A 22,367-nucleotide genomic window follows, 5' to 3' on the forward strand; every position below is an offset into this window, starting at 1 on the left:
AACCTCTCTTGCTTCCTCTCAGCCTCTAGCTTTTTCTTCCTAAAGGCTGCTGCTCCATGTACTAATTAAAACAAGTTGGTTCAGCAAAACTGCTGCTGCTGCTCTTTTGCCTGGGACTGTCATAAATGTGGCCTTGGTGCGATCATGCTCTGTGATGTCCTTTAAACGAAGTTTCTTCCTTTTGCTCTGTCGGTAAATTGCATTTTCTACTCTTGGATGAATCACATGTCGTCAATAATTTGATACTGAACATTTCAACAACAGAATTCGAATGTCAAGTCCTAAAATGTTGGCATCTCTTTCTATTTTAAGATGTCTTGTTTCTATTCGGATGTCAAGTCCTAAAATGTTGGCATCTCTTTCTATTTTAAGTTGTCTTGTTTCTACAGGTTAGCAATCAACCAAGCTTCCAAATCCTAATTTTTCTCCACCACCTCCAAGTCTTCCAACTGCAATATCTAATGTGGAATCACCTAAGACCTAGTCATTAAGCAACTAAGACAATCCTTTTGTGTTTCTTGTTTAAGATAAGAAACATTGATAATTAAATATATCATCGTCTCCAGCAGACCAAAAAAACCACTGGGAAAACAAAAAAATGGAAATACAAAGAATATAAACACCAAAATAGTTAACTTCATAATAATGGTAGATTCAAAATTCATATAGAAAACCAAGTAAAAAGGCTACACCACTTAAAGCAACATAGAAGTTGTAATGAACTTTCTTGGACTAAATAAACTACCTAATATCCCCTATAAGGTTCTCCTGCATTAAAGAAGACCAAAAGCATAGTAAGGATAGGTTATTAAAAAATTAAAAAACACCATAAAGTATTTTTTGTTTGAAATACAGTACCTTCCTCAGATTGCTTGAAAAACTTCTTTATACACAATGTTTTGCGTATATCCTTTTGGCTCGTTATCTTCCCTTTTGATTAGAAATTTTAGCCCCTGTCTAGATGTCGTTCTCAAAACAGCAACATATAACTGCCCATGTGTGAAAATTGGACGTGGTAAATAAACACCAACATGGTTGAAAGTTTGTCCTTGACTCTTGTTTACTGTCAGTGCGTAACACACTTTGATGGGGAATTGTTTCCTCTTGAAGACAAATGGCCACCTTGTGTCAGTTGGAGATAGGACAATTCTTGGAATATAGACAGGTTCACCTATGTTTGTACCTGTAATTATGAATTTGCTTATATGATTGTAAAGTTCCAAATATTTATTGGATCACGTATTTTCTTACCCGTTATAATTTTTGCTTTAATAACTTTGGATCCCATCCTTGTCACAATCAACCTAGTTCCATTGCAAAGCCCCGCACTCTGATTCAAATTCCGCATTAACATTATAGGAACACCAACTTTCAGCTCAATGTTATGGTTTGGTAATCCATAAAACTGAAGAGTATTCAAAAATTCTGTAGGAAAGAGAACGTCCTGTTCATCAGACTTTCCTGTAAAACAACGAAGTAATAAGATAATAAAAGTTAAAAACAGTTATTTATATAACTACTTTTTTTAACGTGCTAACCTTCTATAGGACAAAGTGTGTCTGCACTCAAGTAACTCTGTAAATCTCCTGGAAGTGATGAAATAATGTATGAGTTGATTTCATCAACTGTTTCATTCTTGGGGGCCAAGATGCTTCTTTCCTTGAGGTACTTTACAGAACCGTGATTGTTTGCAAAATCTGGATAAATATTTGAAACAATATCTTTAATTGAGTCTTCTGATTCAGGAATAAGAAGATCATCTGGAATCTATATCCATGTTGGCTCGATATCGTTCTCCATAGAAATTGCTGGCAACTTTCCGTCTCCTAGATCTAGAACCCATTTGCTGAAATCTTATATAGAGCTAGTTGTTTTTGGATCAACATTGTCACTTTTTAATCTCATGTTTTGAGTCAGATGAAAAACTTTACATTCTCCCCAGATTTTAGACCTGTCAAATAGAATTAAAAATGGCAAAATTAAAAATTGTTCAAAGTTACTAAATGAATTATTTGATAAAATTAAGATTGTTTGATATATTCAAAATGGTACCTGTTTATTGAAGCGTCAACAATGTCACCTCTTTTACCCCTTGGAATAACTGGCAAAATCTGTCTGAAGTCTCCACCCATTAAAAATGTTTTGCTGCCAAAATATTTGTTATTTTCATCCATTATGTATTTTAAAGTTCTGTCGACAGCTTCGAATCCGTGCCTATGAGTCATTGGAGCTTCATCCCATAAAATAAGATCTGCTTTTTGTATTAGCTTCGCCAGTTCTTCATGTTTTGAGATTTTGCATGTCGACTCTTCACTAGTAGGAATTTCAATATTGAACCTAGAATGTGTTGTTCGCCCACCTGGTAGGAGTAGTGATGCTATTCCAGAAGAGGCAACTGCAAGAACAATTTTACCTTCAGATCTTAGCTTTGAGATGATAGTTTTGTCCATATATGTACGTCTTTCCGGTTCCTCCACTGCCGTAAACAAAAAATACACCTCCATTCTGTGAATATACTGCTTGGGTGACTAACTGGAATACTTCATGCTGCTCAGTATTAAGAACTTCATGCATTCTAACGTATTCATCACGTAGTGAACGACAATCATAGTCAAGTTCTCCTGCGATCAGTCTATTACCAGTTGGCATCTGGTCTTTCATATTTGGAAATGGGAAGTCATTGACCTTTGCCAAAGTTTTACCTCTTCTGAGCATGATTTTTTCAATCTCGCATAGAGTGTAGTTCTTTATTTTCTCCTCTGATAAAATCAATGTCTGATTTCCATTGATTCTTCTATACTGAAATAACATGTCATCTCCTAGTGCCTGGTGATGTTTTTCCCATAGTTTTTCAGGAAATGATATCTCGCACATCAACATTAACATCACAAATAGCGCTCGCAATGCTTTAGGACATAACCATCCGCTAGCTTCTTTTAGTGCATCATCCCACTCTTTGTCATCATCGAGCAAACCTAGTGCCTGGCAGGTAAATTTAATTGAACAATTAAATATGTATAGTTTAAAATTAAAATTCAGCATATATTAACTTCAGGAGTTTTTCAAAATAGACAACAGGAAAAAACAAATCTAAGTGTGTATGTGTTTCCTAAGTTTATTTGTAAAAGTTTTAGGAGAGTCCCTTTTCTTTATTGTTGGATTAAGTATGCTCCTCCAAAAGTGCTTCCACCGTCTTAGCCAACCTATCCACACTCTTGAGACGAAATCTTGGAACAAAAGTCTCTTAGCAAATGTTTTGTAATTGTTACCCTACTCCCTCCAATAACTGCTGCCAGTTTAATTTAAACTTCATGTTTTAACAGTAATCTATATATATTTAAAATTTTCCTTCTAGTTATCTAGTGTCTAAAGTAGCTTAAGATTGGAAATGCGACTTGTAGGGACAGGGAAGACATCATGTGCTCGGGTTATCGCTAATCAAGCAGTAAGTAACCAAACACTATTTCCTTAGGGAAGACATCATGTGCTCGGGTTATTGCTAATCAAGCAATAAGTAATGAAAAACTATTTCCTTTTTTCCCCATTAATACACACATTTGTCAGTTTCCGCCTATAAATAAACTTACATTTGTGACCCGTTCTACTTGAATTTTTTTTGCTTGCAAGAATTCCTGTTTTCTGTTACTAAATTCAGCTAAACATGATTTACCATGTTTTGTTGTCATATCTATTCCTTTTACTTTATTTTACTTTGTTGTCATGACTCCACCGCTAAAAGAAATGTGTTGTCGCCAAAGGAAGCAACAGGATACTTAGTGATGAGTGATGACCTAATGAGCGGATGGACTGCCTTTCTCAGTTCAACCTTAACCTGCCTGAGGTTTGGGTTAAAGGTAGGGTAAGTTCTAGAAACCCACAGACATCACCCCCACCAATGCAAGCACACATAATCCAAAAAAGCTTGCTAAATCTTCTTACAAAAGACGGGACCGGGTAGGCCTTCATCTTGTCAGCAGGGCCAATCAACAGCTCCAAACCGGGGTATGGATGAACACTACTAACTTACTTCCACATATGCGTTAGGCCATACTTGCTTTGGTTTCTTCTACGTATATCATGTTCACTGTGAGTGCATGAATCCCAAGATGCATGCTGGCGGTGATTGATTTAGAATCCTGCTACTTCTTATACATGCAATTATTTCTGCATTATATATGAATGTTGTTCTCTCTATATTGAAATACGAACTTTATGTATGTAATGTGCAAAACATTCTCTCTAGTACTTTTGAATAGCCTGTAAGACCATGGTTTACATGAGACATGAATGGAGGCAACCTGGAGAGTACCGATTGAAATGGCTTTCACCTCCACTTTTCCTTACTTTAGGAGGTATTTGACTACATCCAAGTTGCAACCTTCATATGTTCCGGTGAGTCTTTTATTTTTTCTTCTTTACATTCTTTTTATATATTTCTCATTGTGAAGACAGAAGACTCTAATTAATTCAGGCCTAGATACTAAGTTTATGTATTAGGATATTCATTTGATAATGTGCAGTGGCTTAGACTCCTCAATTAATACCCAGCTATGGGGTTCATCTCTAGTAATGTGGCTTTCAAGTCGAACCACTTAAAGCTGATGCAATTGTGTTGTCTCCCTTTTGAGTATTTAGAAGATGTAAAAGCTTATATTAGTACAATGAGTCTGTCAGTGTGTGTGTGGTAAACAGTTAAATTATATTTTGGTAAACAATAATTCAACAATATAGCATGGTAAAAATGACATTTAAATTATATTCATCTAGAAATAACTATGTGTTGACATGATTATGTTGTTTAACTTCCCAAGATTCAACAATTATAATGATATACGAAAACAAAATTTCATAAGTTACCTCACACGCTTTGAAAGTAGGATAAATAGTTCCATTGACTGCTCTCGATTTCTTCAAAACTTCTAGGACCTTTGACAATATTAAGCAACATCCGTAAAGTAAAATCTCTCCCCGATGTAGGGAGCATAGTAAACACGGCCCGATCTTTCTTTTTACCCTTTCCCGCCTAGGAGTCCACACTCTGTCATTGACTTGCCAAACCCATTTAGTGGGAAATTCCATATAAGTAAGTTCTCTAGCAGATGGATACATGGCATTGACTTTAAACCATTCTGTAAATTTTGTTTTTGAAGCTTTCTCGCGTTTGATGACTTCTTCTGGTAAATCATTGTCACTGTAGTAGACAATTTGTTCTCCTTCAAGATGAAATGGCAACCTCTCTACGCTTGGGTCTCTGTATTGAATTTCAAAGTTCAATAATCTCCAACATGCTTCAGAAGCAGAAAGATAATGACAATCAAGAAAACGTCCAACTTCGTCCACATCTTGAATGATTTGCTTCCCCGTGTCTACATCTGTTGCGACATTCTCAACAATAAAAGCAGTGCCTCTATCTTTGCCCTTGTTAATATATTTGAAAAGATACTTTATCGACCTTTCCTTATTACAATGCTCAACATTTATGTGTGCTTGAAATTTAACACACAAATCGACATTATGTGGTATTACCCACCTATTGTCCAGTTCCTCAGTCTTATCAAACACTTTAACCGTGACTTTACGACCGTTGTTTCTTCTCATATAAACGGTGAAGTCATTCTGATCAATTGTAGTATCACTGCTGAAAGCCTTCGGATAGTGTTTAGAACATTTATTTTCCAACATACATGGTGAGCTTGGATTTTTATCTCCAAAGGGTCCGTGTATCATAAACTGTGTAACTGCTGCATACGTAACTTTATCTTCTGGGTCAGGAAGCTCGGCTGATATTAACTTATTTATCTGAGCAGGAGTCTTGGGCTTGGAACCATTATCCAAGAAAAGCAATATATGAGCATGAGGTAATCCTCTTTTCTGAAACTCTATTGTGTATATTGCTGCAAAAACAAAGAAAAGACAATAAAATAATATAAGGTAAGCTTTTCGTATAAGAAAAGATCATTAAATCAAACAGGGCATTAACTACCAAATTATGCAAAAAAAAACATTTTTTTTGTAAACTATAGGAAAGTATGGATTTTAGTATAGCATCTGTTTTGAGTATGATACTGCAAAGTAAGTCCTAGGCAAAATGGACAACTCTCATATTTCAGCTTTCAATAGATACACTAAAGAGCCTTTACGTTAGGGAAATATCCCTTAACAATCATAGTTGTCCTGCTCAAATGCAATCTATGGTAGAAGACATGCTTTCAGGACATTATTTTACTGTTCCAGAAAGATTAAAAGCTGGTCGTCCAATTCCAGTCCCGAATTCAGGGGTTCAAATAACGCAACTTGGCCATGTTAAAGTTAAAAGATTAAAATCTTTATCTCAAGTATAATGTACAATTCAAATTTACAGCTATAACTACTTCTTATTTTATTTTTATTTAATTGTTACAGGATTTGGACACTGCCTTTATTCAGGTTCTTGGTAATAAGAAAGCAAGCAATCAAATCTTCAATATCTCTGGAGATAAATATGTCACGTTTGATGGGTTAGCAAAGGCGTGTGCTAGGGTAATTATAGCAGAGAATATAAAAGAATTCAACAAATGTTGTTCATTTGTTCAGGTTGAAGATTTTTCTTTTTCTCTTATTTGATTCCACTGTTCACTATAGTCCTAAGGAATTTGATTTTGGTAAAAAGAAGGCAATCCCATTCCGTGACCAGGTAAAAACATACTAAATCAACTATAACATCTACTAAATTATGGCAACAAACATTGCAAAGAACATGTGCAACAGGTAAAAAGTAAAAAAGAAATAAAGAAAACATTATACTGTTTTGTGTTTGGTTGGTGTATGTGTGTGTGGCGCTACATGAATGCTAAGTCCATGGTTATTTATGTTGTTTTCTATGCTAAGTCAGGATAGTGCAGGAGCTTGACTAAATGTGTTTGAGTTAGGACATATTTATTGTTTAACTTTTCAAAAGTAGGGTCATTGACATTTAAAACTTATGTGAAAACATTTAACTATAAAGACCGACACCCCAAACTTTACCAAAATGTTTACGCCCGTTAAAATCGATCATTAACTTCGTGCTTTTATTTCAAATACCCGAGCAACAATATCAGGGGCATCTTCAGGTTTTAGTCCCTTAGAAACCTTGTCCAATGCCATTTGAATTTTAGACCACTTAGGGTTGCAAGTAAATGTGGTGAAAATGTCATGAGTTCCAGCCCATCTGAAAATGGCTATGGCATCCTGATAATTTTGTACCATATATCTTGGACCACCTGTAAAAGACAATAGTAAAACTAATCATTTGTCATTATAAATTCATTTTTAAAACTTGTAAGTGAATTTTGGGGATTTCAATAGACTTAATTACCTGTAAAAGATGATGGTAAAACTAATCGCCTACCAACAGATGTAGGTTTAGTGTCCCCAGAAACAACAGCATCAACCAAACCTTGGTACAATTCTGCACGAATAGTATGTTGGTTATTTTTGACCCATGAAAGCATCATCTCCTCAATAGCAGTGTATGCATCTACCCAAAACTGTAGCTTCAATCGTTTACTTTTGAGTATTGTTAGCCCTTCATTTCCTCTCATTTGCATTCTAAATGCATAGTACTCTCTCATGGTAACATGTTGTCTTTTACCCACTTTACTACCATTTCTGTACTTGGTTTCATGCACATATCCATCAGCTCCGTCAGGAAATAAGAGAGGATATTGCATTGACATAAAACTTGGAAAAGTTTCATCAATTCTCTTTAAGCCATATCCTTTTTTGTCAACAATAATGTCACGGTGACCTTGAGATTCATCTCCATTACCAACAATGAGAGCAGCTACCTCATTAGAAGTGGGTAAGTTGTAGAGCCTTCCATCAGTTCCTCTTGTGCTAAAGAGTCTTATACTAACATCAGCAGTTTCAGATTCTTCAAAACGATCTCTCGCCATTCTGTAAGTCTCAGTTATTCTGTTGTTTTCATTTAACATACTAATGAGTCCTGCTATAATGTTTGGATCCAACGGTTTCTTCTTTTCAATCTTCTTACTAAAAGAGTTCAATCTATTTTGCACTTCGTTGCCTGTATCATATATGTATAACTGCCCAAATTTAGGAGTCTGGCCTGGCACAAAGGGAAAAAACCAAATTAACTCATAAAGAACATGTAAAAACAGAATTATTACGAAAATTCAAATGACTAATTATTTGCTCAATTTTTCATTGAAGAAAATCATATTTACGGAAAAAATCTAATATCCTAGCCAATAAAAAAAAAATCTAATATCCTAATATCTAAGAATCTAATATTTTGAAGAAGGTATTGTACTTCATTAGCTGTATCATATATGTATAACTGCCCAAATTTAGAAAGTGTACTTGGAATTGGTAGCAGGGAACCAATTTTGTGATGATTTTGTCCGCTAATCTTAAAACATATGGTCCCCTACCATTGTTTATTTTTTTATCGACCACTCCCCTAGTTGATGCGAAAGCAAACATCGTGTTATACGCCCTCATGTTTTCTTTGTAATTTGTAGACATTGAACCACCTTCAGAATCTAGTAGCTGGTTTAGGAATGGAGGTGCATCAGCTAAAAGAGGAAATTGAACTTTTCCATGTAGGCAGTATATTCCAAACTTTGGTTTCTTGGTCTGCTTTGTTCTACCAACCCTTTCTTCATACCAAAGTATTGCTCCACAAAATGAACACATAAACTTTGGCTCTCCAAAATTCCAGGCTTCATGACAATTTCCTGTGTTAAACACAAACATAAAAATTTCTTTAGGAATTTTTATCATAATAAAAAATTAAAATATATTGAAAATATTACTTTTATGTTCAGTTTCATTTGATATGTTTTCTTCATCACCATCTGATTCACTACTCCTCATTTGTGAATAATAATCTTCGTCTACTAATATATACTCATTAAACTCAGCAACAACGGATTTTTTCCTCTTCTTCTTCAGGTCAGCTCTTTTTTGCTTGGAAATTATTTTAATTAATTCATTTCTTTCCTGATTTTGCATACACTCAATACCAAGAGACCTTTTCCTTTTGTCCGCTAAATAACGCATTCGATTAGATCGATTAAGTTTACATTCTGATTTGCTTAAAACTGGATAAGTGCCTGCAAAATCAATCAATTAGTGTTTTTCTGCCGCAATATTTGTGCTAGTGTATAACATAACTCAACAAAAAGAGGAGAAGGTATATGAACTGATATCATGAGGTATTGTGTACCATGACAACTTCACAACCACAGAGAAAAGTCCACTTGAAAGAGTGGAGGTGTAGAGTCAAATAGAATAGTAGGTTAACATAGAGAAGGTTAGGGCTGGAAACAGAATATACCTCATAAAAACATGAAGATGTGGTATACTGTTTAGCATAATAATTATTATAAAATCATTCCATTACCAATTCAGTTGATTTAAACTTAAAACTTTCATATCGGAAAACTAAATAAAAATAAAATAAAACAATCTAATAGTTTATATTGAAAAAATAGCAAGCACTGTCTTTCTGACATTTACTTTCATAATATAAGGAATATATGTGATTATTATTGTTATTATTAATTTTGTGGTTGAAATACCTTACCACTGCATACCTTTCCCCACAGAGTGAATATAGGTATTAAGATTGAAACAATACTTATTTTTTCCTTTGATTTTATTCTTGTCCTTCTTGCTGCTCTAGGTTTTGCTCTATTTTTTTGATGCTCTACCACTGGTTGAAGCACGCTTTGATGTTCCTTTTGATACCATTGAAGCTATACAATTGAGAGTTTTTAGAAAGTTGAGTTTGATATAAGAAGTTGAGTTTTTGGTTTAGTAGGTTTTAGGAATTCAAAATCTAACTCAGTTGCTAGGTTTGACAGTTTTAAGAGATAAGAAGTGGAGTTTTTGGTTTATTAGGTTTTAGGAATTTTGTTTTATTAGGATTCGTAGAGTTTTAAAAAATAAGAAGTTAAGTTTGTACGTGTGTTTTGGAACCTGTAATAATTGATATAAACATGAAATGTCATATAGTCGTTACTGATTGATTCAATTGAATACTATTATGTTATTTGGACATGCATAACTAATTAGCTCTAATCAAATAGGAAAGAAGGAGCTATTTTGATGAAGCCCAAAGGGTGAATTTGGCATGTGAGCGAACCTTGCTTCAAGATATTGATGATGCAAAGGTAATGGAGGTTATCCTTGAACTTAATGTATGTATTGTGGAATTTGAGAACGGAAAAAAAGTGTTGAATTTATGCACATTATACATTTGCTATGAACTATATTTGGACTTTTTCGCATAAAAAAACATAGATAACTGGACTTGTTATCTTTGAAAAGATCTGCTTTGTTACATACGCCTACCAAAGAAACTATTGTGTGATGTTCATACTAATTATCTTAACATTAAGATACTGAAAACATGTTAGTATGAATAGCGGCATAGGTTGTCAGTTGATATTTGTTCCTTTTGACCCACCTTTCCCTGGAGTGTCGTAGTTGGTCTTGCGTGTTTTTATTCATCTAGTCGCGTGAAGATCCAATTGGTCTCTAGATTCTACAATACCTTGTGACAGATATTATGCGCAACCACTCTGCGTTTTGGTTAAATAGATGTGACAATTGACTATAACCAAATACCTGTAATTTGCTACTCTGCGTTTTGAAATGTTAGTTTAACTTATCACCATTATTACCTTTTAAGTCTTATTGAGGTATGGGGTCATAAGGTGATGTTCCGTTTCAGGATGATGCTGAGGCAAACTCTGAGATGGTTGGGAAGTTTGATGCGGTGTGTGTATTTGCTATTGTTGTTTTGAGTTTTGAAACCAGTCTTTACCCTTCTTTGTATCCATCTTTATGGGGTACTAAGTTTTTTTTTTTGCTCTACATGGAGTTGTGACGCAGACATGTTGTTAGAATTGCATTCCAAGAAACTGAATCCAGATTGCTAGTCATCTCGTCAAAGATATTGAATGCAGCAGAGAGATCCAAACAGTTTGTGTACATGGTAATGAGAGTGTTACATAGCAGACAACGGATGGTGATCTCTTTTGGCAAACTTTGATATCTTCATCTTCGTATAGAATTTCGTATAGTATTTTAAGAATTTGGTTTAGTAGTTTTTAGGACTTTTATTTTATTAGGATTCGTTTTAAAAGAAATTAGGAGAACCAAATAAATAAATAATAAAAGAACGAGAAAGTAGCAAATCTAGAGAGGTCAAACTAATTTATAAAGTTGCATTTTTTTTAGGAGTGTATGAGAATGCACGGTTTGGAAAATAGAATGATATGGTGAAGAGAGAGGTAAGGTGTGAGCTTTTATATATATATATATATAGATTTAACAACACACACTCACTATTATGCTATATATATATATATATATATATATAATAGACTTTTACACGTAAAAAACATATTTTATATTATAATGTATAAGTTTGATTATCTTAAATATAATATAATACTAAATTTTATATATCGAAATCATAATAATCGGTTATGGTTTTTTTGATAGGATGTCTGGTTTGGATGTACCCACGGGTTTTTTTTTACTATTAAGTTCTTAAATATAATATAATACTAATTTTTATATATTCTATCGGTTCAGTTCTTAATGACCAATTTTAAATGGGTCTAACTTTTTAAGACCCAGAATCGAAACATTCGGTTTCAGTTCCGGGCCGTTAGCTTAAGAATAACGCAGACTAACCCACCACATGAGATCTATAGTAGAGTAAAGTCCAAGCCCAGTGGGTCTATAAGAAAGGTTCCAAGCCGAATTGCCCACTCTTTAGACACACAGTTCCATGGCCTCGAGATGAAGGGGCCTTTCTTCGATAAAAAATCAATGGTGTTGTGTTTGCAAAGCCAGTCAACGAGGTTTGGTCCTCTTTTTTATGATTCTTTTGAAAAATTGTGATTCCCTCTTTTTATAGTTTATGACTCCTTAACTTATTATTATAAACCCTAAAAATAATATAGAATTCAGTAAAGAACAAGACAAATGATCAACCACGAACCGACGATGTTATAAGGTACTCAGTCGATGTAAGCTTCTATCTTCTATTTTCAAATTTAGTTCTCCTTCTTTTTAGTATATTTATATTATGTTTTTAATTACAATATCGGTTTGTCGTTCATCTTAAAAAACTGCTCATCATTGGATATTGCCTTGATGCTTTTCTTGCTCTCATTTCGGATTACGAAACAATGAATTCACTTTTTTATATTTTGTTCAAAGATATTATCTTTTATCTTCAACACATCTCACAAAGGAAAAGACTATCTTATTCTTAAGTTGATTTTTTATTAGTATTTTTATTGTTATTATTATACCCTTTTGCAAGACTGATCTGTATGACTGTACTTATCACTTTTGTTGGAAATAAACATTTGTTTAAATTGTCTTGGCTATCTTTATCTTTTCTGAAAGTTATATTAATTTTTTACCTTCTTTGGTTCAATTAACAAAACAAAAATAATACACGGTCTAGCTAGTACCGTCTAAATAATTTTAGAAATCCCTTTCTGGTAATTCTATATTTTCTACTCAATTTTTCGCAATTACTGATTGAGATCTATTTTTAGAATTGTAAACAGACTTTATATATATTTCATTTGGTCTTCAACAATTTTTTGTAGTAGTCCTCAAATCTTCCTATTAAACTCAATGTTGTTTTAACCGCTTTTCCTATTTTTCAAAGTAAACCTATCCTTTTATTCTAAACAGTGCTTTTAGTTGGATGGAAATTCTTCATGGTGTGTATAACAACCCTATTTTTCATTCCCATTTTTATTAAATATATATAAAGTTAAATAATAATAAAAAGAAAGGATAAGGATAAAGATAAAGATAGAATCATAAAAATGTGGGAAGTGGAATGAGTAGTTGCTGGAAATCAAGGATGGGGGTTTCGGGTGTTTTGGTTTTACCAAACACTCGTTCTTGTTTTTGAGGGAGAGTTTTTTTAAAAGAAAAAGAAAACAAGAAGAGAAGAGACGTGCTCTAAAAGGGAGAGAGAGAGAGAGCTTACGGTTGTGAGAGAGATAAAAGCCGGAGGGAGAAGACAACCTTCATATATGCGCAACGGTGTGCTTTCGGTTTCGTTTCTTTTCGCTGGTTTTCGCTTTTCTGATTAATTCGCAAGTGAGTAGTCTAAATTTTAATTTGTTCTAAATCAATTTTAATGGATTGTTAACTAATTTCTACTAATTAAGCCATTGAATTGTTTTACTTGGAATTATGGGATTTAAATCTATTAAAGTGCTCAAAGCTTAAATCGCATATTGACACATACGCGTTCTTTTGGTTATCTATGTATTGATTGGTAATTGTATATGGAATTCATTAAATTGTTGGTCAACTGATTGAAGTGAGCAATTGTTATATGTTAGAGATTGGTTTCTCATAAAAAGGGGGTCGGTTATATCCATTGATGATTGCCATACCTTGTTTGTTTTTAGTGGCGCAGATATATTACCATGAGTATTTGGAGGGCATAACAAGTAATTATTTGATTCTAATGTGACTTTTAGATATGAGAAGGTATAATGGTATTCTCTGCATGTCTTTGTAGGCTTCTGACCTTTTGTGATATGTGAGCTATTCCTGGCTTTATATGGCGGTAGTTTCTTTGCATGACTTTATTGCATTTAAATGTCTTATACATAATAAGTAAAGGTTGGATTTTGATAAGGAATATTTGACAATGGCTACTGGTGCACCTATTTATGATACTTAATTTATGTTGTTTGTGAAATTGCTTGAGTAGTACACATGTTATTCCATGGCTTAATTCAATGTGGTATTCTATGACTTGATCACATATAAGATGGTAATAGTAAAGTTGTATAATGTGTAATTGGAGCCAAGACTCTTGTTTTATATGCATGTATGTTTCCATGGCTATTTGTGTGGTAGTAGCTAGTATCTGTTGGTCTTTGAATGATTTGGCGTGTTTTCGATGTCAGAAGTTTTAAGCTTAGCGCTAGTCTAATTTCGAGCTCAATTTTGGTTTAGTTAGAGTTTGAACTAGTTTTGTAAGACATAAAAAAGTAAGATTTGGAAGTCTGCTTTCTATTCCAATTGGCCTTATCGCATTCCGAGACCCGTGGAATTAATTATGGTGTTTGGAAGTTTGATTGGCAAAAAAAACGTCGGCCGAAATCGGTTTCACAAGACCGTGTTCGAGCTTTGTTATCAAACATTTAGAATGAGATTGGGGTTTTTTTTTAAAACATAAAAAAGTAAGTTCTGTGTGTGAGATTTTCAACGTAAAAAGCCTCGATGCATTTAGACACCTGTGGAAAGAGTTGTGTCATTCGGAAGATAGTCCGTCATAAATCTAGTTTGTTGAAAAATTAGGATTTTTACCGTTTTCAACTTAAGTTTTCTTCTAGATGGGCTGAGGTTGGGACTTCGAGTTCTACATGAAAAAGTATGTCTACATACCCTAGTTTCTAAATATTTAAGTTACATGTCATTTGGATGAATATAGGAAAAACTATAGCATAGACTATGTGGCTAAAAAGAACTACGAAGGCTTGATTCCAATCCTGAAAGATTTGGATACGTAGGCAGCTTTGAGCAAAAGTGCAGCCACTACACTACACTATATCTATAATATATATATTAGTTTGTGTGATAACTATGTGATTGTATTAGAAATTACTGTTGTTTTGAGACTACATAAATATATATGTGTGAGATAGAAATTGTATATGAATATAGACTTTAATATATGTAGATTTGTTTTGGACATTAGTGTGTGTGGATTTGAATTTGGGCTAATGAACTATTTGCTTACGAGATTGTGTATATGAGTGTGGTTATATAAATTGTATTTGTTTGATTATAAGTCTGTTTACATTCAATGATATTTAAGTGCTTGATTTGCCTTGATGCGCGAAAATGACTCTCTGCATGGGTGGTCTGTTTTGACATGAGTAATGCTAGTATAATTATAAGTGATAATAATGTTTTAATGTGTCGCCCACATCTTTAGAACTCTCCACGCTTCAGGATTTAGTAATGAGATATTATGACTTGTGATGTCATGTGATAAATGGGTATTCATTGAATGTGCCATGAATGACCCAATAGTTTGGACTGCCCTAGAGAGGAACTAAGGTATTCGCCTTGCGGGTTTGTTGTATTCCTTGAATGTACGGGAATGTAGGTTTGGGTATTCCTTGAATGTGGCGGGAATGACTCAGGGCATTCATTCATGAATGGCCTGTTAATGTTATGATGGATATTCCTTGAATGTGGCGGGAATGACCCAATGTATTCATTGAATGTGCCATGAATGACCTAAGATTTTATGGCCATAGAGGCTGTGATTATGTGTATGGAAAGCCCAGAGATGGCTGTGATATAATGATACTCGGTGGGAGAGAGGCACACGTGTATGTGTGATTTGGCAAATGTGTGGAGTGCAAATCGTGGAGTAAGAACTAAAGGTTGGGTTGAGTCTATTTATAAATAAGTCAACAAGATAATTAATAAGCAAAGTAAAATATTTATTTTACGAATGAGTGAGTTAGTGTCTATGAATATTTATGTATTATAATGTATATGCTTTCTTACAAAGAAATATAGAGGTGGTTTGTGTGAGGTTATGGATGTGAAGTGTGACTGGGAATAATATTATTGAATGCTTATGATCTTTTCTGTGATTGTGGAATGATTCTAAAATGATATGTTATTATGAAAGCATTAATGACTTGTAATAGTCTGAGATATATAGTTATGCATTTGGAAACTTTATGACGTAATGATGTCATGTGAATGACTACCCTTGATATAGGTGGTATGATAAGTAGTTTTCCCCGAATATACGGGACAAACTATGTTGTATTAATTAGACTTCAATGTCTTAAATGAGGTTTGATTATGAATGAAAATTTGACTGGCTGAGATAAATCCTTTTATAGTGCTGTCTAACTCTGTTTTTGCAGGAGGGTAGGATCTGTTAATCTTTTATGCAGGGACGTAAATATCCTACCCTGAGACGTCGTGCTGGCTTAAAAATAATGTGTATCAAACCAATATTTAATTAAGTTATCATATGTGTATGTAATAAGTGGTATTTCTGTTGTGAGTTATCTTGAAAATGTATATTGGGATTGAAATCTTACTTAGGAAGAAACTACACGCCGTTTTGGAAAACGAAACTATATTGTCTTCTAAGTTGAAATGGTTGGTAATGTTATATTTATTAATTTGAAAAATTATTATATATATTTTGTTGTTAGTCTACTCATACCAGCAAATTCAATTTGCTGACCTATGTTTGCTTTGTTTTGCAACATGGGTGTGTTCTTGGGAACATAGATGGTGGAATGCAGCGGATGAAGACGCTTGATTAGGATTCGCTCTTGAAGTCTTATTGGTATAAGTTTTATGAAGTATAAAGTCTTGATTTGAAACAGATGTAATAGAGTGGTTTAGTAAATTCTTGAATTTGTACATTAAGAGTTGTTCGTATGGTTGTAATTTGATCTCATATTTTAATATCGTGGTTGATAATGGGTTATTAGGGTTTTGTTTCATCCTGGATTTTCAGAAGATAGAATAGGGTGTGGATAATTCTCTATTTTTAATTTTCTGGAAATTTGGAGTGTGACAGTGTCTAATTGTGATGTTGACAAATTTCATGAAATAGGAGGGGCGTTTGCGAGTATGTTTTCCTTGTGCAAGAGTTTTTCTAGAGAATATATAATTCATAGCGGGAGGAGTGTGGAGAAATATTACTTGGCAAGTGAAAAGTCAAAACAGACTTTCCTAATTCATGAAAGGTGTCTCTACTATCAAGTTTGAATTTCTCATTGGTTCGAACACACCAGAATTGTCTACGCTACACGATTCTTGTGTACTTTAGCTTGCCATTATGGTTATTTCTTTAAGAAATCCACTGAAGACTTTGCTGGTCAGGTTATCCTTTATTTATTTATTTATTTTGATTTTGATTTTTAGTTTATTTTATTATCATTATTATTGTTTTTACTTCATGTTATGTGTCAGATTTTGGGGCGTTTTTATAACATTTCATTACAAAACGCTTCTTCCTATTTTATTTTACTTAACGGTGTCTTTGGTTGTATTGGAGGATATTCGCGTGTACAGATTAGGTAGAAGGCAAAGTTCATGTGACAGGATGCTAATAGACTATCTATGCTCATGAATTCTTTATAGATGAATTCATATTGGGAGCGGGTGCTTCCCTAGTTCATAAAATGTGGTCTTTTTTATCAGTGACACTTGCTTGTTAAAATTCCCTCATTCATTGGACCGCACAAAATTTTTATAAGTACTCATTTCAACGCACTTTAGCTTGCTATAAACTTTACCTGATATTTCTATTTGTTTGAAATTTTGTTAATAATACTTTAGCCTTAAGTTTTGATTCTTTTTTTATTTTTTCTCTTAGCAATGAATTTTGTGGTTCATACATAATTGTAGTAGATTATAACAGTTTTTCGATTGAAAACAGATTTTCATCTTCTCTTTCTTTTGGTGGGCTGACAGTGGGGCTAATAACTTTATTCTTAAGATTTCTTTTGAGTTTTTGAGATATATATATATATATATACTAGTAAACATGCACGCTCAAATGAGCGTGGTATGCAAAGTGGTGTTGCATTCAGTAGTTATTTGCTTATACTATTGCGTCAACTCCACGAACTTTTTGAACATATCAGTTCAAGATTGCAAAATTGTTTTTTGCTGTAAAATCTAAATTAAACTGCTGCTTAGTGCCTACAACATCCACTTGCTGACCCACACTAAGTACCATCTATAGTAACTTGGTTCATAATTGATCTAGTTTTCATTCTCATTCCAACTAAATTGTAGAAAAAAAATAGTCTGATAAAAAAAAAGACTGGTCAAAAAAAAAAAAAAATAGCCGAAAATTGAGGCGGCCAAAATGATCAGCTTCAAAATACTTTTCAAATGACATTGCATTATGAAAATCAGGCCAGTCTTTGTTAAACTCAAACAACGTAGTTCCAGAATGACCCATGTAGTAAAATTGTATCAACAACACCTCATAAAGTATTCAATTAAGGTACTATCAACAGCAGGCATATTCCTACGTTTTCGCACAACACCGTTCCCCAAGGACGTGTAAGTACACAATCCAAGGTATACTATCAGGCATGCAGTCTATCCATACCATATTAACATCATCGCACTTGTATGCAACTCAAGAACAAAAGTTTATGATTCAGGTGTATTTCATGCAACACTTTCAAAAGAGACTTGAGTATTATAACTATATCTTGATTGGCTTCTGACAAGAAGCAGATGCAAGTCCTTGAAGCATCTTCACAACTTCGACAATATGATGCCCCTTCTTAACAGCAACAGGTTCATTTGTAAGTACACTTTCCAAATGGTCCAATAGCTCCATGGCCTTACAGGACCCAGAATCCAAATCTGCATCCTGATGGTTCCAGACTAATGCACTCTCCTTGGATTATATGAAAGATCCATCAGTTGTCTCCATATACAATCTCATCACAGGCACCACAATTCGCTTCCAATCAGTGTCAGCAAATAAGGGACTGGATTCCCAAGCAGATGCCTTGCTCCACCTATGGAAACAAAAAGTCAGGATATGTAAAAATCAAAAGGCATCAGACACACCAGAACAGGTTAAAATAATATAGGTCCAATTAATTAACGTACATACGCACATACCGTATGAAGCGTCCTTTTCTTGCCAGTAGGTCTTTTAGTTTGGATGCACTTTCTCCCTCGCATCTTCAAGTATTTACTTCAGTAGGAAGGTGAACAACAACTCCTACTCAAGGATAAACAAATAATTGATTACGGTCACACTCAGTAAGGGAAGCATGCTCAACTATAGATTGTATAGGAGCCACTATACAAAACACTACACAAAAGATCAACAACAATAGCAAAAATGGGAATAGCAAAAGATATTCTATTAAAATAACGAAACGAAAGAAATGCAGAAGAATAGGATCTTTAAAAGGTTCTGATTTCAACTTAACTCAGTTTATAGCTAGTTTTTTTTAACATAGAAAGTTGCTACGTCAACTCGGGCATTTCCACAAAAGTCAAACATAAGAAAACGATCAATCTCTATTTCCTACCGAATCTAAGAAGAGAGTAGGAGACGCACTTTCACGCTTAATTGAAATTGACTTGGGATACATGAAAACTTAAATCCCAGAAAGTAGGATGTACAAGATTAGTCCAGCACTCCATACAACAACCTCAGGACCAAAATTCTGTTTCAGGACTTCTGCAGTCAATATAGTAAGGACTTCCAACTATATAATTCTGTTTTAGGACTTCTAACTATCTCGGTTAACACACCTATAAGAAATGTAATTATATAGTAAGAACTATTTTGACATATTTTAGCTCGGGAGGGTATAACTTAGTCATGCATCGGGCCAGGGTTTATCTGTATTTGTTCTAATATCTAAATGCAATTACCGCATCGTGAAAAATTAAGATTGACCTGAGTATATCATTTGCTCAAATATTTTTTCATAGGGTAGGAATGAAACATAGACTAACCAATGTAATTAATGAAACTTGGAACTGCATTCGTCAAACACAAAACTTCAAGATCAAGGAACAGGCCACGCACCGTACCAACAAAACAACATAATCAATATACACTGAAACGCAAGAGCCTCTGTAACATGTGATAAAGAGAAATTAATGAAATTGGTCAATCTTTACACTTCTAAAGTATTATTTGATAGAGTTCTTTGATTACATTGACAAATATTTTAAATTATAGATTTGGTAACTCTCATATTTTCACATTCAGGGGAAGGCAGACCATGTTAAAATTGGTTTGGTTCATGTATGCGTCCAAAATTCAGGGTAGTTCATAATCAAATGCCATTTTCATTCACTAATCTCAAGAAATCAGATTTCTTATAGAGGTAAAATAACCTGCATATGCTCATAGCACATAGTTACTTTCTAATATTTTATATTTTCATTCACTAACGTAGGTTGTTAACTTAATCACATGCTCATAAATATCAAAGTCAACCACCTTGTGTACAGTGCATAAACGTTCTTTTTTTTTATGACCAGATAATCGAGGTGATAGAATACCTGTATTATTGGAAAGAGATGGCTTAGCATTATTATGGGACAAAGAAGGTATAGCCACGGGAAACACCTATCTATTCCGTTGAATCGAGAAGCTCTAACGAAAAAAGATTTTCCGGCATGGAGTGCAACATGGCGATCTTTATTTTCCTTTACTGAGATCCCAAATATCACCCGATTGGCTAGCTCATGAAAGAGTATTAAATAATGGCGAAACACGCCGCATACAATTCGGTGTTCATAAATGCCTAACAGAAGGACAACGAGCGTTAGAATCTTTTCTCTGAAAAAACCAAAAAGGAATATATAAGCGTCAATGAATGCTCAAAATGTTCGTTTACGTTTTACGTTTTAAATTTTTTTATTTTTCATTTTGTTTGTTGTGGTTATTTGTTAATGGTCTAAATTGACATTTTACAAAATAATGCAATTCTTTGATAGGTTTTTTTACTGTAAAAGAGTACACACATAACATCACATAATTGTAATGAAAATTCTATTAAGGGTGCAGCAATAGAAGGTAGCATGCAAAAAAGGACGAATATGCATGGTTGAATGAATACTGGCATACCAAAATGTAACCAATAAATCAAATAACCTACTTCAGTTAGCTCAACGTCCGAGCCTTTAGCCAGCAATGATACTTCTGTTCTTGCATCATGACTTTCAGCTAATTCAGCTTCGAAATCCTCATCGAAAGCCACTATTTTAAGGAGAACTTTGGCATAAGAAAGTGGAAAACACAATGTCAAAGAACTTGGCATTGCTGGGCAATTTGTCAAAATAACGAACTGATGCTAAATATCCAAGACTAATGAGAGAGTAGAGCAAGAAGAATCAAATTCAGAAGAGTAATTCTCTGGAAAAGCCTCCAAGTACCAGAACCGTGAAGCGAAAGCAGCTTCAGCTCTTTAACGTAATATCTAATTGTTCTGGGATACATGAGCCACAACCCTGCAAGACGAATTGTACGGGGACTTTTTGTGGCCTCCTCAATAATCTTTTCTATGAACTGCAAGAAAGAAGTTGAGTCACATTTAAGAAAATAATAACGATTTTTAAAATTACATTTATATTGTTTATAACTTGGGGGAAAAGGATAAACCAGTTAACTACTCATCTTCGATGTCAAACTTTTTTTTATATGATTCGGGATTTCTTATATTGATAGATTTATAACACAAACAACACACCCGAGTCTGCAAAATCGATATGATGTCGAGGTGGTATAAATAAGACTTGAGTTTCTATTTCACTGGACTCAATGTTGCCATCTATATATTCATATCAACAAACACAAATCCTTATTAATACCCAAAGCCAAATCTCTTCTACATCATTGAAACTGGAAAACACAAAACAAAACAACTTATTAACAAATTTACCTTATCAATTCGTTCTTGGTCTTCAGGAGAAGCATCAGCACCAGTAAAAAAAATTGCTTCCAACAATTCTTCAGGCTTTAACATCTTTCCCAGTCTTAAAAAACGAAGGAATAAAAAAAACACTAGCTCTAGAGATACCCTCGTTGAGTGGGTTTTGATTTTTGCATGGTTTTTTTTCTTTTCCGCCGAGAAATTGGAGGAGTGAGAACGAAAATTGAGAATGAGAGAAATAATGGGGAACGAAGGTTTCTGGCTAATTAATTCAGTTTGATGAAGAGAACACATGTAAGCGAAGGAAGGGGCTGTTAGATTATTAACATACCAAAATACCCCCGAATTAGATAGTGAAAAGACCATTGTACCCCCAGGACGTCATGTGAAAAATACTGTTCATCAACCGCCAGATTTTTCTAATATAGTAAGATATATGTATATATATATATATATATATATATATATATATATATATATATATATATATATATATATATATATATATATATATAACTCCCACACTCCTTTTTTTTTTTTTAAGTACCAAATCTAAAACACCCACAACTTTTTTTTTTTTTTTTTTTGGTTGGCAAGCGGGGTTTTTAACGAGGTCCCCTACCCCTTAAATTGAGAAGGGCGTGGTCGCACACCCACAACTTCACCTACAAAATGATTTAAACCCTAATCTTTTGTGCATATGATTTGCTAACTATAAAGAACATCTCTACAAAAATTCAACTCGTTTGACAATTTTTAACACTGACAAAAGATGAATGCAAAAACTAGACATTTCTGGACCTTTATATATATATATTCAAAAGTGGAAAACAATTTTATCTAAGTTAGAGGATATCAAACGAGTTGAATTTTTATAGAAATGTTCTTTATGGTTAG

The 22,367-nt window shown here is 33.9% G+C and overlaps 2 protein-coding genes and 2 long non-coding RNA genes across 6 annotated transcripts in view; 2 read left to right on the top strand and 2 right to left on the bottom strand.

The window, feature by feature from the left end:
* Positions 1–863: 863 nt before the first annotated feature.
* On the bottom strand, positions 864–9,045 carry LOC147520133 (uncharacterized). Its single transcript, XM_086594242.1, is given in 12 exon segments — positions 864–1,183; positions 1,252–1,461; positions 1,539–1,767; positions 1,885–1,951; positions 2,053–2,444; positions 2,446–2,982; positions 4,858–4,926; positions 5,014–5,894; positions 7,041–7,241; positions 7,337–8,089; positions 8,517–8,720; positions 8,799–9,045. Coding segments are annotated over 12 exon segments (4,110 nt in total).
* Positions 9,046–11,829: 2,784 nt separating this feature from the next.
* LOC147520134 (uncharacterized) lies at positions 11,830–16,536 on the top strand. The gene is made up of 2 exons (XR_015212472.1): positions 11,830–13,131; positions 16,321–16,536. It is a non-coding gene; the product is annotated as an uncharacterized LOC147520134 (long non-coding RNA).
* A 125-nt stretch (positions 16,537–16,661) lies between these two features.
* The window catches only part of LOC147520135 (acyl-CoA 5-desaturase AL21-like), a 106,340-nt gene continuing 100,634 nt past the window's right edge, over positions 16,662–22,367 (top strand). Inside the window, exon 1 of one of the 3 annotated variants that reach the window (XM_086591629.1) lies at positions 16,662–16,784. The gene's annotated coding sequence lies outside the window, so the exon portion shown is untranslated. The other 2 variants (XM_086591625.1, XM_086591630.1) reach the window with 2 other exon arrangements.
* Positions 20,696–21,789, bottom strand: LOC147520136 (uncharacterized). The gene is made up of 4 exons (XR_015214377.1): positions 21,480–21,789; positions 21,288–21,368; positions 20,974–21,106; positions 20,696–20,797 (listed from the first exon to the last, which is right to left on the bottom strand). It is a non-coding gene; the product is annotated as an uncharacterized LOC147520136 (long non-coding RNA).

Source organism: Coptis chinensis, chromosome 2 (genome assembly GCF_015680905.1).
Source record: "Coptis chinensis isolate HL-2020 chromosome 2, ASM1568090v1, whole genome shotgun sequence".
Lineage (NCBI taxonomy): Eukaryota > Viridiplantae > Streptophyta > Magnoliopsida > Ranunculales > Ranunculaceae > Coptis > Coptis chinensis.